Source organism: Colias eurytheme, chromosome 26, assembly GCF_061535395.1.
Source record: "Colias eurytheme isolate Ceu_HAF_F1 chromosome 26, ilColEury1 Martin Lab GWU primary, whole genome shotgun sequence".
NCBI lineage: Eukaryota > Metazoa > Arthropoda > Insecta > Lepidoptera > Pieridae > Colias > Colias eurytheme.
In genome coordinates this window covers 879,657-897,506 of record NC_143005.1, presented here as the reverse complement: position 1 = coordinate 897,506, position 17,850 = coordinate 879,657, and the positions used below count along the sequence as shown (strand labels likewise).

Sequence of the window (17,850 nt, the reverse complement as noted above, 5' to 3'; positions counted from 1 at the left end):
TTAAATTAGAGAAAATCTCAGACATCAAAGAGTTATTCGTCAGGGAGGCCGTGCGTCAAGATCCCACTCGAAGTGCTTAGAGAATTATTGTCTGAACATTTTCCGACGAAAAAATATATTTTCTGTACGTAAGAACAGAATCTATGTGAGCGCTGTCAAATAATTCAATCACTAGCGAAATTCCTAGTAAACGCAAACTTAAAAACAACTAGTTTTTGCTAAAAATGGATAGGTGTCTACATATTTTAAACTGTAATGAAATATTGTTGAGAAAATTTACGATATACAAACTATACCTTGTAGACATTTTAAATGCTCTTTCCAGTATAATTAAGTAGTTTTACACTTGAGCAAAACATAAAGGGGCGCTTTCAGAGCAATCATACGTCAATTAAAGTACGCAATTCTAGATCTGCAGCGTAATTACTAATTACACAATAAAACATAATCCCGGTAAAAGAGAGCATATAATTCATACTAAAACGCACCCATTAATTTCGGGGACACATCACAATGGATGATAAGCGTTCGTGTCACGTAGATAAGCCTGACAGAGATCGATCAATGCACACATGAAACAATAGATCTGCCCCATTTCACGCATTTTAGGACGAGAAAAACTTCAGCCACTAATTGATGGTAAACGTTCGGTAAAGGAGAGGTTCTTCGGTGCTTTTGTGTAGAATGATGAATGGAAGATAAAGGAAAAATTGGTCGAAACATCTCATAAACGATGGAGATAGATGGCATTCACAATAATGTCAGATTAGGATACATTTTTAGCACAACTAAAGAACCTAATTTATCACGAATAAAACTAACAAACCTGATAAATAACTACTTTCTTGTACAGAGAGCATACAATAATGAGTTTCTTGTGAGATGTAAATGAGAAATGAAAGACAGAACAGAAAGGACGTAAATTTCCCTAATAGGATCATATTATAACTACCGACTGCTTCGTAGTTTAAGACGGAGATATCTCTAAGAAACTAGGTATTCTTTACGATATTTTCCAAGAAAATTGTTTCTTCTAGGATACAAGGTCTTTTCTATATTTAACTGAAACAAGATGGTCACACTACAATGGAGAAAAATTTGCATTTTCAATATACATATATAAACAAAGTTGCACTGGCACTGCGCTAAGCCAAAACTTACTGAGAGTCAACTGCCGTACCTGTCTTTGCAAAGTTGGAAATCTTCCAAATAGTCTACAAAAATATTTTGTACGTGACTCCATTACAATATCGACATTGTTACACTCTTTACTAATAGAAATGGGCGATCTAGTTCCTCCTTGAACTAAATACATATAATAATCCCAGAACATGTAATTAGTGCTGGACCTTGTAATTCCTGGAGCTTATATCTCAAGAACAAATATATAATTACACTTCTATGAATTCTTATTTCAGAAATAAATATCTGCTAGTTGGTAATCCGCGACCTACGCTAATAATATTTCGTTGCACGTTCGAACGAAAATTATTATTCTTACTCCGACTTGAGTTACACGTACTCTTTCTTAGCTATATTTCGGGCAAATATCGTAAAAATGCTTATAAAACTCCCGAATCTTACAAGATAAACACCGAACCGAACCTAGACTTCTAAACATTATGTAACACGTATACCGAATTTCTCAGTAAAAGCGAAGTGAATACTTTTTTCTAGCTAACCCGTTAACAGCCCAAAATAGCTTTTTTACTGCCACTAAAATCGCAATTCGAGTAACGACTGTAACACATTGGCGAGTAATTTATCAAGGTTCGGAATCCCCTACCGCGTCATACGAACTTGACGTGCTTTTGGCAGTTCATTCCACATACAAAAAGCCATACTCCGGTCCTATTGATTTTGGATGACGAAAATAATTCCTAGTCGCGACGTGGGCTGTTCTAACAAAAATAATACTACTATAAATATGATTTAAGATCAACGCTAACCTCACGGAGGCTGAAATAATAATTGATCAGATTAGAGACTTGAAAGAGAATTTTTATTGATATTGATGGCGCTTGGAAATTTCCAAGACAAACTTAATCCTTACCAATGCTGATCTATCTTTAAAAGATAAGTATTTGTGATAACTATAATTACTACTAGCTTATACAAGGCCATTTATCAAAAGCAAAAAAACAATAGGCATGACGACAGTATCCATAAATGATCGTATTAGTGTTTTTAAGGGAAAATGTATAATAGATAAATTACATATAGTGACTTAGAAATCTTAAAAACATTAAGATTAATGAGATTATCAATAAAATAAAACGTTGAAATTCTGCAGTCGGCCATTTTGACTGAAACACGCGTGACGTCACGTCTACGTAAACAACTCACAACAACTTCGCGGCAGGTGTATTTTGTTGTTATGAATATGCTGAGAATACGCATTTTTATTTATTTTCTATTTTTTCACGTATGCTTTATCGACTCAGAACAGAAATATAATTGCGAATTCACGAAAACATGGTTCGGGGCTCTCCGCGCCAACTTTATACAATCATTTCTTATTATTTTCTCGCTTAAAATAATTACTAACACATTTTTGAGCATTATTTTTATGTGGATTCACACTGCAATACTGCACACCACTTATAAACTTTGAAATTCGTTTCTATAACACATATTAAATAAATATTTTTTTTAATTTTCTTCGCAATGCGTACAAATAATTACGTATTTACCAAAATGTGACGTCACGCCTACGCCATGACACCTGCGAGCTGTTTTGGCACAGTTAATAAATATTTTTTGGAAAATGGCTTTTATCTTCGTTAAATTTAAGTATATTACCGAAATATAGGGTTTTTCTTGTATAGTAAACGTATACACACATTATGGAAGAGGATTTCAAAATCTTTCGTCATGCCTATTATAGGAACATTCTGTAGATTTCGAATTATATTTTTTAGGATATGTCCCCTTATCACACCATCTTTGGGGCATTAGCTTAGTTACACTTCTGATTCATTTTAATTAATATAGATTATAATAATAAGTATTAGCGTCTATCGGTACCCTAACATTCCTTTTTCCCACAAATCATTCATTAATATTTCTATCTACGTGCGTAGATAGATACGTCGATGTCAAACCCACATCTCTAGGGGACATGAATTCAGCTGACTTGAAGTTTCCACTTTCCAGTATCTATAACTGCATTGCTAACAACATGCAAAGGTTACATTACGTAGGCGTACCCACCATAAAGTTCAAGCCTATTATCCCTGCCAGGAAAACCACTTTAATCTATCCTATTAATAGAAAACTAAGCTTGCATATAATGACTATATTGTCTTCAACAGTAGACATCCTATTTTGCATCAAATGAAATAGGTAAGTAATCTGAATATGTTTAGTTGGAGTTTTTAATAAAGTCACATTTTTATAAGAAACGATTCACACGACCAAGCCGCGGGCAAGCAAATAGCATATTATAGCAAATCATAGAATGAACTCCAGTATAAAATAGAAAGTCCTTTCTATACAGTTAAACTTATAATGATATCACAACGATGACGCAACCAAAGGTCATAGAGCCCTTAAGCCCTCGCTGTTATTATATTTTCATAAGAATGAAATTGAGAGCATCACCCTTGAGAAGGTTACGCCTGTTTACTATAAAATTTATAAGAGCTAATCATTCAAAGACTGTTTTGTGCGAACTTGAGAGTTGAAACCGCAACGCTATCTATGATCGAAAATTCTAGAATATTTTAATTAATTTGAGGAAAAAGTATAGTTTCATATAAACGTCACCTTAGTAATTGACGAGTTTTTGTCTCTAGAAAAGTTTTAATTAAAATTTATCGCTTCGCCATGACACTGCAAAAACATTTTGAAATAGTTCCAATAGCAAACACTAATTGAAACTTACTACATACTAAATTAGACAAACGATAATTTTCCTTAAAAATTGTTTTCGTATACGAAAGTAGGTCAATATGTTAATTTACTAATTTGATCTTTAAAGTAATTCAAATAGAATTATCATTCATATATCAGTAAATGACTTATTGCCTCCGTTATCAAAGAAATAAGTACCAATTTATAAAATGGTCGTAAGCGCAATTTAAAAAAGATTACCATTATTATTATTTCTTTTTACATCACGATAATTGATATATTATCTATAAGTAATCCTAAATCCAATAGCTATATCAAAATATTTCGACTTCGATTTTTATCTATAAAAACATACACATCGATTCTACAAATCACAAATCGTAAACATATCATACTACGTACAAATATCAAAATATTCTTCAAAGATACGTTTAAAATTAAATTTCCCCGTAATCATGTGAAGTTTAGTGTGAAATCGTGAGAAAATAGCCTTTACAAACTATAAAATACCTCGACGTTTACTTTGATAAGCCCGAGACTTTATGCTATCTTTATAACAATCATGAAATGTATTTTAAAGTATACCTAGTGCGAGTTTCCTGAGATAATCATACAAAACAAGTATTTCAAAGTAGGTATGCCTTGCTTCATCCAATCTATTTTCTTATAAATGGTAATAAATCGTTGATTTGATCAATTGAATCGATTAAATTGTCCAGATATATAATTGCAACTTTATAGGAAGGAAAGCGGGATCGCAGAAAAAAAATATTTCACAAAATACCTATTTTAAGCTTGCATGCAAACGTTTATCGTTAATCAGGAAGTAATATCCACACAGATTGATTTAATTATTGAAATTTACATCCAATATAAATATTTCGCAAACAAACAAACTCATAAAAAGCATTTTTATCAATACAGATAACATCAAACGTGAATATTTTTATCACTCTCAAAAAACATGATTGCTTTATCTGAAAATTGCTTTTGTACTTACATAAAAAGGAAATTATTTTAATGAATTGCATGGTACATAATTGATGTTTAGATTAAGAAGATACCTACCTAGTTTAATTTATTAGTAACTAGCGGTCCGCCCCGGCTTCGCCCGTGGTACATATCTACGTTTTCTCTACATAAGAACCATCCTCGTACTTCAAGGAATATAATAAAAAAAGAATTATCGAAATCGGTTCAGCCGTTCTCGAGTTATTCGCTTACCAACACATTTTGCGATTCATTTTTATATATAAGATTTATTTAAACATTCAGAGTGATTTATTATTTACTATAAACGTCATAAAATTAAATAAAAATTATTACAATACATACCTACATTAATTTATTACGAATACCGAATTAAAAGAACCAAACTAAATAAATTAATACTGAGTAAGAAAAAATATTAAATTTCTTTAAAAAAAAAACATTTAAACCATCGAGATATACTACTAGAGGGGTTATTCCAAACAAAAACATTGCGCGCGGCCGATGTGGTGGGGTACGTGTGGAACAAGTGAGGCGTGGCTTCAAGTTCAAAGATTAAGCAATGCGTGCAGATGCGACACATTGTGCAATCTGTTTACTCGGTACTATCTGGTGGTACTGATACTAGGGAATTAATAAAACGAGGATTTTATATTAAACTATGTATTTTAATTTCCTTTAAATAATATCAATTTAGTAAGCTTTTGTCGTTTTGTGTAGTAATCAATAGTTTTATCAGTTTTTGCTTCATGATGTAATCGAATTTTGGAGTATTGGTTTATAATAGCCCTAATTAAATTGATACGATGATTCAATGTTGATGGCGTTTACGTATAAGAAACTCACATTTTGAAAAATCTCACGTGAGAATCGGGGATGGGGGAGGGGTTGAATAAATTCTCACGACATCTCACCAGGGGGGGAGGGAGGTGCAGAAAATTTTAAAAAACACCTCACGTAATTTATGGACGCCCCCTTACTCGATCACAATTTTTGTAACTTTACTATAAACGGAACTATATTTAAAAATATACTTTATTTATTGAGTTATAAGGTTGCTTCCATTCTGTTTATTTACATTCTCAAAAACATCAATCGCCGCAGAGGTGGCTTGCGACAAAGGCGGCTTGTGTCAAAGGCCTTGGCGATATCATTTTAGAACATAATATTATGTACTTTAGTAATTAAAACATAATATTAAGTACGTTACTGTAATAAGTTCTATTTTACTTTCTTATTAGTCCATTTGACAAGGATATTGGGTAAGATACCTATTGGAATAATTTTATTATTATGTATGTACTTATTAAATCCGCGAATAAAAAAAATTTTTAGTCGTGAATATAGAAATTGGGTCGCATTTTTTTAATCCGCGAATAGTGAAAACACGAATAAAGGAAGCGCGATTAAGGAACTTTTACTGTATTAGTTTCTGTGAATGTTGTGTTTATTTGTAATTGTTGTGCATAATAATTTATAAATCCTATTGGAACAACTGTTGATTAACCTTTTTTTAATAAATAAAAATAGGTAAATAAATAAATATTACTTAATATAACCTACCGTTTTACTTTGCGTAGTCGGTTAAAAGTATAAATATTTAGGTACTACACCACGGTAATCTTTCCTAGTAGATATTGTATATACATAGTTAAAAAAATCCAGTTACATTTTTTTAACAGACTCATCGATAGTGTCACGTCTGTGCTGTTAGTCTATGAAAAATGGCGCGAAACGCAGAACGCGTGGTGATTTTTCGCAAAATGATAACAATATTAGTAAAATGCATGACTTACTCATAATAAGGAAACTTACTGGTGAAAAGTCACTCCTCGGGCTTTGTTTGTATTATGGGAACTGTTAAAACAATATCTAAGCAAACACGAAGGCATTTTGAACAGAGCAATAACACGTGTTGACGCGGCAAGCGGGGGGCACAGTCCGACACAGACTAAAGAGACTTGTGATTCTTACCTCTAGCTCGTGTTAAAGAGAGTGTAGTAGCGATCGCCTCTCTAGTACGTAGTACATTCTATCTCGATGATTTAAACGAAAAAAATTGATCAAGTAACGAGCAACGCCGCCGCGGCCGTTGTGAATAGGGCCTATAAATAGTTAACATTTCTTAACATTCCCGGCTTAGCAAAACGCAGCACAATGAGAATGATTCCGAACAACGGACACCCGCCGCGCTTCCAAAGCACTTTCGCCTCCGCTCGGCGCCCGTCGGCGGTCCTCGCTCCCCACAGCTGACTGGGCCAATGACAGAGCGGGACAGGCAACAGCGGCGCACGCACGAGCAACAGAGACGGCGAACCGCGCAACTCGCCGCCGCCGCCATTTATTCCTTTCCAGTGTATCACCACGGTCGCAGTGACAGCGTCTTGTAATATCGCGAAAGCTAATTTTTTATGTGAAAATTATGTATTAATCTTCCACGAACGACGTCGTTTTACTTGTGTGTGATCCATAGTTGTTAACGATGAGAGTTTGTGTGTGATATTATTGAAAATGCTACGTGTTTAATGGAAATGTGTGTTTCGTTTCCACATCTGTTGTCAACAAAAAACGTGGATTATGCAAGTTGGAGTGAGATGTGAACGAGTATTAGGTAAATTTCAAGTGTTAAAAGTTATATTAAATGTGCCGTGATGTAACTTATAAGTATCCCATGCGTATGTTTCGAAATACCCAAGTCATAGTCATTGTATGGTGAGCGAAGTCGCGACAGACGAACGCGAGCGTACTTGTTGGAATTAATCCGTAGCAATGTAAAAAACATTAACGCGATTAAAAGATGTGCGTCAAAGTAATTTTATAAAGACTTTACACACGTAAGTGGAGGTAACAATGCGAGAAACTCGTCTTGCCTACCTTCAATTTGTGATTAATTACCATTAGCCATTACACGTAAAAGTAATTAGGTAAAACGGATTTTACAAATTTCAAATGATTAGTAATTGAATAATGACCAGAATGAAATACAATAATTCATCTTTAGTTCAACTAATTGAAACTACAATAATCTTAAAAGTCCATAAACAAAGTAACTCCCACATGCATTGTGTTTTGCACTAATAAATCATATCCACCTACTTAATGAAATTACATAAATAACACTAACTTTCACTTTTGAACTAAGTACTTATATGCAATATGGAATAGTTAAAATTTAAAAAAAAATATCATAAACATACCTAATATGTATTTAACAAATGCTAATCTTGACCTACAACATGTACCAACTAGAGATCAGGTTCTATACATAAATTAACATACTAAATAAAATAAAAATGTACATATTGTACAAAGTTAAATATAATTATATGTAATACATCAAGCTATATATTTAAATTACCAATTTAGTTGTAAAATAAAACAAATAACTTCAAAACCTACATCCCTAATATTATATTTGATAGCAAATTAAATAAAAACATTTCTAATACCTACCTATAATACATGCATGCAGGTATGTAACATGTGTAAATTGTTGGCAAAATGATAAGAAATAACAAATACACTTTGAAAAGTAAAATAAACATATTAAACATAATATCATTGTCAGTTATCTGCTACAAGAAAAACATTAAATTTTATGCTAACAACTACATATTAGATTTATTGTTGCTAACAAATAATTTTAAATTTTTAAATTTATAACATCTATGAAGACATTCATTATTTTAATTTATTATTGGGGTATTAGTTATATTTAACTGCACTAACGTATGTTGGAGATTATGTATGTTTAATTATATATAAACTCAGAAAGTTTATAAACACATTATGAAATCTAAATAAATGAGATTGTCATTGATATAAAATTGATATGGTTATAATTACAACATAAACATTAAATAGTAATCTAAATCTAATTTAGGCAGGAAATAGTTATCAGCCTTAGGAAATTTAGTTTATTTTATTTTTCAATGACTTTATTTAATTTTTTTTAGCTTTATTTTTATGAAGACAGTAAAGTTTTAAAAGGTTTTTTTTTTTCAGTTATTAAAGTAGGAAATTGATTCTGGCCTAGGGTATATTTTTAATAATAAAAATATGTTTAGTTAGGAAAGCAACAAATAACATAATATTATTCAAAAAAAGTTTAGTATAAATTATGCTTTAGTATTTATTAGTGGTTAGGAAGTTAATTATCATTTTTGCATCATATCATTGTGTTCTAATATTTGTATTGTAACGCAAAAAATAAAAGACAACTTTCTTCTTGTTTCAGTCGATTGACTATGAGGGTTATAAAATAATGCGGTGGCTGCACAAAATATTGGCGCTGGCAATAATTTGCGCAGCAGCGGAGGGCTTCGTCTGCCCTTCCACTTGCAACTGCACCAAGACCCGTCTTGTGTGCTCTGGCACCGCCGTCCCCAACAACAAACTTACGCGCGCAGTCCTCGCCGACTATGGAACCGCTCTACAAGATATCATATGGACAAATTCCAACATCCAAATCTTAGAATCGGACCTCTTCATCGGGCTAGACAATCTAGAGTACATCGACATCAGCAGAAACGAAATCAAAAGGACTGAACACGGGCTATTCACGGGACTGAATCGATTAAAACATTTAAATATATCCAGAAACCAAATTTACGATATACCTAGATTCACTTTCGTAGACTTAGAAAACTTAGAAGTCTTAGATGTATCGCATAATAAATTACAAGCCATCCCATTCCAGGTCTTCGGGCCGATGACGAGATTGCACTATTTAGATATATCTAATAATAAAATAGTTACTTTCTTAGACTACTATTTTAAACCTAATCGTCAACTGAAAACACTGTTCCTAAATAATAATAGCCTAGTCAAAATTACGTCTAAAGCTCTAGTCGATTTGAAGGAATTGGAGATTCTCGATATTTCTTACAACAATTTGGATAACTTTCCGAGACAGTTATTCGAGACCTTGCTAGAGCTGCGAGAGTTGAATTTAAGCTACAATAAGTTTCAAAACATATCACAAGATGCTTTTAAAAGTCTGGAAAACTTAAGATTAATTAATATGGGAGGAAACAAGTTAAGACTGCTGCCCCCGACGCTCTTCCAATATAACGAAAACTTGATAACAATCTACCTCGATCATACCGAAATAACAGTGATACAGAACACAAATTTTCAAGGGCTGGATAAACTGCAACATTTGTATATACGGAATAATTTTTATTTACGAGAAATAGAAGCTTTTGTATTCCAAGATACGCCTTCATTAACCCATCTAAATATAAGCAATAATTCGTTAACGTATTTGCCGCTCTCTTTGAAAATGTTGGATAAATTAGAAGAATTAAGTATAGGAGGTAATCCATGGGCGTGCGACTGTCGAATGGAATGGTTCGTGAGCTGGGCTGAAAGGAGACTCAACATAATAAAGTCAGATCTGAGCTGCACACACACTTATCCCAATGACATGTTAACCATTTTGAACAACACGAACTGCAAAGCGCCGCACCTCATGAGCAGTAGCCCCTTGACGTTATACAGATTGCAATCGAGCGCCCTTTTAGAATGCAGATTCGAAGGCAATCCGATGCCTTCGATCACTTGGATTACACCAACCCGTCAAGTTTTTCATTGGAACCCCGAGCCATCGATTCCTGATATATTCTACAAGCACGGTGTCGCCCACGATCAGTATTATAAACCCATCGACTATACGACATCGAGAGTGACCATACAAGAGGACGGATCTCTAAGTATAACGGATATTCATAGAGAGGATAGTGGAACTTATACATGTTATGCAACGAATCCGTCGGCTAATGTTACCGCCGAGGTCGTTCTCAACATAGATCCTATGACAATGTTTGAAATTAAGATGTATAGTTTATTGTGTGGAGCGATTTGTGCGGCAGCTTTTCTTGGTCTCACTCTGCTAGTACAGGCTTTGCGTTACATATTCTACAGGTCAGTACTACGACTAATTTTATATTTTATTTATTAATATCTTCAACAATATTTGTATATATATCGTATATATTTAGATAATCGTATAATAAATTATATTTTACTATTGCAGGTTCCGTTTGCTAGAAACTTGCTGCAGTTGTTGCACTTGTGTTAACAGAGACGCGCCACGAACGCGCCAAATTTACAGTATGTTGGATAATATAGAACAGTATAAACGGTTGCAGTTAGAAAAACTAAGAGAGAATTACGCGGTACAGGTACGCATCGACATTAACATTAACATACGAAATATTTTTAATTTGGAAAACCGTATCTCATGAAATTTTCTTTTTTTAGGTGCATCGAATAAAAGAGAACTGCACTCAACAAATGGAATGGATTCAGACCAGTTATTCATCGCAAGCTGCACACCTACGCAACATTAGGGACATCGGCACCAATCATCTGAGCACCATGCGAGACCAGTACTACGATCAGGCGAGTCTAACTTTTTATTTAACGATGCTCTTTAATCGAGCACTAATCCGTAAATTCAGGGCGAACGCAATATACATTTCTGCAGCGCATAAATTAAAAATAAAGATTTTCGCGAGAGCGCAACATTCACATATTAACGCGCGGTTTGTTTACACAGGTGAAACGCGTTCGAGAATATTCAACGTCTCAATTGAACTGGGTGCGCGAGAACTACGTGTTCCAGAGGAACAAAATACGAAAGTTTAGCGCGCACCAGGTGCTGCGACTGCGCGAGTCGTACAAATATCAGCAGCAAACGCTCAACAAGGTGCTCGAGAACCTGCCGAGCCTCTATTTCGAGAACTGCCGCAGCGGCTCGTGCGGCCGCAGCGACTCGATGGCGTTCGACCCGGACGTCGAGGTGATCGACATGTACCTCAAGACGAAACTGGAGAAGCTGTCGAGCCTGCCGAACCCGATCGACGACGAGAGCCGGATGTCCGTGTACTACACGCCCACCGAGCGGTCGGTCAACTCGCGGCGCAACTCGCCCGTCACGTTCCCGGAGGGCATCCACATCAACATGATCGAGCGCGGGCCGCCGCCGCGCCTGCTGGCCATGATCCGGCCGCTGCCGCCGCCCGCGCTGGACGAGCTCGCGCCGGCCGAGCCGAGCCCCACCACGTCCAAGGCGGGCACGAGCGCGCGCGCGTACGCGGAGGAGGCCAAGCCGGCCAGCGAGCCGCTGCTGGGCGGCGCGCGGGACGCGGCGCGCGGGCTGGCGGCCAGCGTCAGCTCGCCCGAGCTGCGCGGCGCGGGGGAGTGCGGGGAAACAGCGCGGGGCGCACGCGTGCTGCTGGCCGTGGAGCTAACCCGGCCTGAGTGCCAGCTGCGCCACCCGCCCGGCCGCCTCGTGTGCGGCGACTGCGCGGGGCCGGGCGAGGACACGCCCTTGTAGTACAGGCTGTTGACGCGTGTGTTCAGGATCTACGCGTTCGGCCGGCCGGCCCGTCGTCTCGACGACATCCGCCTCTGCGACTTCTCCGAGTCGCCGTCCTACGTGTGATCGTGTGAGCGTGCTCGCGTCGGGTAGAGACAATTGGGACGATGGAACCGCTTGTACTTCTGAGTAAGCTGTGATAGTTTAGATTCGAGTTAACGTATTAGCGAAATTTGATTTCTCCTAGTGGTAGGTTAAGGGAGCCCGCGATTGGCTCGTCGGTCTAGTGTCGGAAAGTATGTAAGCGTTCTGTGGGTATTAGAAATCTTGTAAATAACTTTTTTATTTTAACCGTTTTTTTATTTCCATTTCGACGTATTTTAGGGTAACGTTAGAGAAATATGCATTTTGTATTCGTTCAGTCGACTTAAAGAAGCGTAGTTGAGGCGAGGTTTAAGGAAGTTGTTATCTCCATTGTTGTAATTGTTGCGAGGTTGCTGTAAATTGGTGTATCGTATCACATTCGAAAGACTCACGTTTCCTTCTGTCCATCTCGTTCGGTCTCCTAATTCTTATATTTATAGATTCATTTTTCTATGTATGTGTAATTTAACGGATGCCGACTTTGCTATTTATATATTGTATTATATTCTGTGACACCGTCGTATGTACCGCGTCTTACAGTGATATGCCAAATGCTACAAACCAGCAATGATTATATTGTATAACGTTTCTTATTATAAATATACAAATATTGTTGAAGATTTTCTAAATATTATAAAAACAAGAATAATTAGCGAATCATGAAGAATAAATTATTTTTCAATGTACAATTTTTTGTTTGATTGTTTCTGATATAAAAAATTACCAAGCTATCGAGGTCAATGATACCATCGTTACTAAGCTACTTTTCGAACAGCTCATTTTTTATGTATTATCTATAATTAAATGAGTTTAAATTGGACTTTAACCAGATATAACTTATAAAGAGAACATCATACATCTCGTTACGTATAATTTCAACCGCTTTTCCATAAACTTAGAATAAGACCTTACAACATTTAAAATAAATAAAACACTCACTTCTTAAAAACCATTTATTTTCATGGTAAAACTAAACACCACACGATAAAAACACACACAATAAATTATTCATACGATTTCAAGTAGCACAAGTGACGCGGTTTAAAAATAAGGATCGATTAATGTCACTATAAATGTAGGGGTGGATTAATGTTATAATAATTGGTTGATAACTACCGCAAATTTTCCAATAGTTTCTAATTATTATGCGGTAATTTGAGACATTGATATTTAATAATTTAAAGGACGTCCTAATAAACTTATTTTTAACACGTACCGAAGAGTTTAGAAATGTAGATTGGATATTGTAAATTTTAATTTCGTCCGTATTTAGAAGCAAAATATTTTCGTACATACCATGGCCATTGGTCATGTCACTAAAATCTTTTTAAGAATGTAAAAAAGGGTTGTTTTAAATAGTTACTATCAAATTTATAATGCTGGCACTTTGCCTCATGGTGTGGAAAGCGTCGATCGCCTATAGCACACGTATAGTACCGTATAGTATGTAGCACACGTATAGTATGTAGTGTCTTAAATAGTCTATAAAGTCTTACTTCAGATATATACCGATACATAAAGGAATAACAATTACATTATGTAATACAGATTTAGAAAGAAATAATTCCTATATAAGGATGAGAATGCGGATAGTTTTCTACATCCAACTATGAAATTTTATTAATTAGTAAATAGACCGTTCTATAAAAATAAAGTTACATGAAAAGCAGACACAGCTGACATTTTATATGCAATTGTTTATGAAATTTAACACCTGCATTCAAAGTACACGAATACTTCATTTTCATTTCTATCACTTGACAATAAAGTTCAAATTCGATTGAAATTGTTGGGAAAATATAATGATACGCATATTCATTATAATTATGCTTTTACTGTAAAAGTATGGTAATATTATCCATAAATATCACTGTAGTAGAAGGTTCAATTCATAAAGTGTTCAAGGTTTTTAATTATGTGTAATTAATTTTATAAAAATTGTGTTTCAAATGTAAGCTTAGATTGGATTGAATAAAAAAATTTAGTGAGGACAAGAATAATTTCAAATTATTTGAAATTATTTTCTTTTGATCAAAAAAATATTTAATTTTAAGTTATGGATAAATTAAGCTTTCATTGTGGACATATATTATTTCTTAAGTTGCAATTAAAATATTCGATAAAGTTGTTAAAAACGTAACATATTGTTAACGAAATTTAAATTACAATTAAAAAATAAATAACCAACTATCACACATACGTAATATTTTAATAATTGCTATAAGCTGTAAGCACTTAACCTGACCATATGATGTGTCTCCAGTCTCTCACATAACGTGAAACACCTAACTCATCATCATCAATTGTTTTAATAAAATTGGTTCTATTAAAAACCACACCAAAATTTATATCTGCTTATTACCCAATTAAGATAAAACCAATAAGAGTTGTAATCCTTCGATTAATAATAAAGAAAAGAAAGACTACACAAGTCACAAAGTGGAATTCTAAAAGAAAATCCAAAAATGTTGTCCCTAATCAGGCCCTAACCACAAACGGAGTATCTTTATCACTATGTATCTTAAAAACTTCAAACAGCAAAACAAATGCAAATAGTAATATGAATTACTTTAATAATTAGGCGCAAATTAATTTTATAATTTTGAATTTATTGACATCACTCACATACGTCCAGGCGTTTATCTTCTAGATTTAGGGCCATCACCCTCCTGTCGCAGTCGGGTAATAAACAACTTATAAACACCGATGCCTCTCCACAAGATTCACCATACAAAACACAACAAAAAATTCCTTAAAAAAATGTGTGCGTGTACTAGTGTACACACATAAGAAGTGAAACTTCTTTATGACCTTATTTTTCAAAAAATAATTTACTATATGCAACTTTACAGAAATACGTCGAATCACGCGTGGTAGGGATAAGAAAAAGATGGCGCGTAACGGAAAAATGTCACGCGTAACGAAAAATGTTACACTACATTTTTTTCCAACCCCGATAAAGAAGTTTCCCTTCAAAAACAATTTCTCAATATTCTAGCCACTTACCTTAGCAGCAGTGCGGTTCCACACGAGCACCTTATGCCCCGAGTTGAGCAGATTCTTCACAATACCACTACCCATGATACCCAAGCCGAGGAAGCCAAACTTCATAGCGCTGGCCTTAATGTTCTTCTCGAGGAGTGTTTCTGATACATTCTCCAAGTCGAGGGGCGGTGTGTCCTGGAAGGAGCGGGGGTTTTAGCTTTTGTGACTTGAATATATGTTCTACTAGCTTACCTCCCGCGGCTTCGCCCGCTTTGCCTAAAACCTAATAAATTATATACTGAAACCTCCCTCTTGAATCACTCTATCTATAAAAAAAACCGCATCAAAATCCGTTGGGTAGTTTTAAAGATTTAAGCATACAAAGGGACATAGGGACAGAGAAAGCTACTTTGTTTTATACTATGTAGTGATGTGAATCAACTAAGAATAAGATTGACTCTAGGTCATTTTTTGACGTCATTCAAACGAACTAATAATTTAAGTTTAATGACTGCATTTAAATTTAATGAAAGAGTCAGACAAAATAAGATGAACTATCAGTGAAATTCATTAATGATTTCTATGTAGATTGTATATTTCAAACGATATTTCACACGAAATTGATATTCCCATTCATAATTGAATAACATAGTATGTAATATAAGAATTGAATCATTTTATTGTGCACCTAATTATCCTACTAATAAACGCAAAAATTTGGAAGAATGAATAGATGTATGTTTGTCACTCCTCCACGCAAAAACATTTGGTACAGAAAGATTTATAGTCTGGATAAGAACATGGGCTATATTTTTTGTCAATGCCAAGGATCGATTCTGCCCTAGGTAAGAATTACTCTTTGAATTTTAAAAATTGAAATTAAAATAATTATTAAAATAAATATAATTAATAATCCTATCATCAATTAAAAAGTAGTTTTTAACAGTTTTATTAGAAATCATTTAAATTCACACAATTTACGGAAACTATCTTAGGAGTAGCCAAATACCTACAAAACTTGTCCAATATTAACAACTAACTTAAAATATCAATCTACCCGCAACTAAAACAAAAAAAAAAAAACTTACAGGTCTCAAAATATTCGACGGGCGATGCAGCAAACTGGATTTCTTCGAGAACGAATGGTTGAGCATCGACGGCTTTTCATTGGCCAAGTCCGAGTCGGTGAAGGAGCGCGACGCACTCTTGGCCTTTTTGCGTGGCGTCGGCTTGAGGCCCGTGGACGAGGAGCGTTTTATAGATTTCACCTTTGAAATCAAACGTATCTATAAATGCCGAGGGGACGTTTCTGTCAGTATTGTGGTATATTTTTTTAAACATCAAAAGCGGTTCATCCGTTTGTGAGCAATGATACATGCGTATAAATGTTCCTGTTATTATGTTCGAAGTAAATAAGTAGGTCAACCTCTTTGGGCCGAAAATGGCTAGAAATACAAACAAAGCTTTTTTTTTCAAAGTGTAATCAAAGGTAACTATGTAGTTTTATTAAGTAGATTTAAGTTAGTTGTTAAACAACTTTGTGTTCAAGATACATGCACAGTGCACACCAACGCTCCTATTATATTAGCATGTACAGTCAGCAACTAAACGTGCAACAGTGAGTGTGCCTTCATAGCCATTTTTAATTCAGTTTGTAATTAAGATAATATATTTCAGTTTGTTTACAAAAGTAAAAGCAATTTGAAATAGTTTGGAAAATCCAAAAGTGCACGCCTCATAATTTTTTTTTAATAATTATTTATTAATTATTATTTTTGTTTATTTAATAACAATTAAACCACATCGAATCAGACCCTGAAAAATGAAAGGGTTCTATTCCTGAGCATACTCAAGCGTAAGAGACAAAAAAGACTCGATTAGTAAAGTATTTCGGTCGCTATCGTGTTAACAAGAAAAAGGATCCGCACATACAGACACACGGACGTCCAAGACAGAACTTTTTTAAACTGTTTTTTAACTAGTTTAAATAACAAAAATGACATCAAAAATATCATGAACGTTAAAAATAGTGTTTTTTCTTAATATGTGTGTGTATGTATTATCTTACAAGTGCAATGTATAATACATAAAGACATTTTAAGTTTGAAAAATCAGATGTTTTGCGCGAAGCGACAGTAGTACCCACCTCAACGCTTCGCTTATGAGGCGTGCAACACTGTTCTATAATAATTTGAATTTAAACATATTTCAGAATAACACAGTTAAGCAAGGAAGAGGTTTATACTATAGTTACATGTGATGTTTAACTGGATAAGATATTTCACTAGCAAACAAATTAGGAAATAAAAAACTTCCTATTGTTTTCATGGAATTTCCTGTGATAGACATTAAAATACTTTTAGGGCAAGCGCGCACGAGCAACTTTGTCTTCGCAACTATTTTGTCTCTCTCATCAATTTGTATGGGGAGTTGCGTCGCTACGTGCGCGCACTTTCATACTAGCCCATAGGTGGGAGAGACAAAATAGTTGCGGAGACAAAATAGTTGCGGAGACAAAGTTGCTCGTGCGCGCACTGTCTAAGATAATTAAT

The 17,850-nt window shown here is 34.8% G+C and overlaps 2 protein-coding genes across 4 annotated transcripts in view; one reads left to right on the top strand and one right to left on the bottom strand.

The window, feature by feature from the left end:
• The window catches only part of Ndf (Nucleosome-destabilizing factor), a 58,097-nt gene that overhangs the window by 33,600 nt on the left and 6,647 nt on the right, over positions 1-17,850 (bottom strand). For 2 of the 3 annotated variants that reach the window (XM_090116863.1, XM_090116864.1), the window contains exons 6-7: positions 16,387-16,584; positions 15,320-15,493 (exon numbers count right to left, since the gene is read on the bottom strand). In XM_090116863.1, the coding sequence (XP_089972989.1) occupies positions 15,320-15,493; positions 16,387-16,584 (372 nt within the window). The remainder of the gene's footprint in view (positions 1-15,319; positions 15,494-16,386; positions 16,585-17,850) is intronic. The other variant, XM_090116865.1, reaches the window with a different exon arrangement.
• Positions 7,122-13,002, top strand: LOC149897007 (uncharacterized). Its single transcript, XM_090116862.1, has 5 exons — positions 7,122-7,456; positions 9,083-10,770; positions 10,883-11,030; positions 11,110-11,250; positions 11,408-13,002. Exons 2-5 carry the CDS (start codon positions 9,110-9,112, stop codon positions 12,185-12,187), a joined length of 2,730 nt encoding a protein of 909 aa, XP_089972988.1. The 5' UTR covers positions 7,122-7,456; positions 9,083-9,109; the 3' UTR covers positions 12,188-13,002.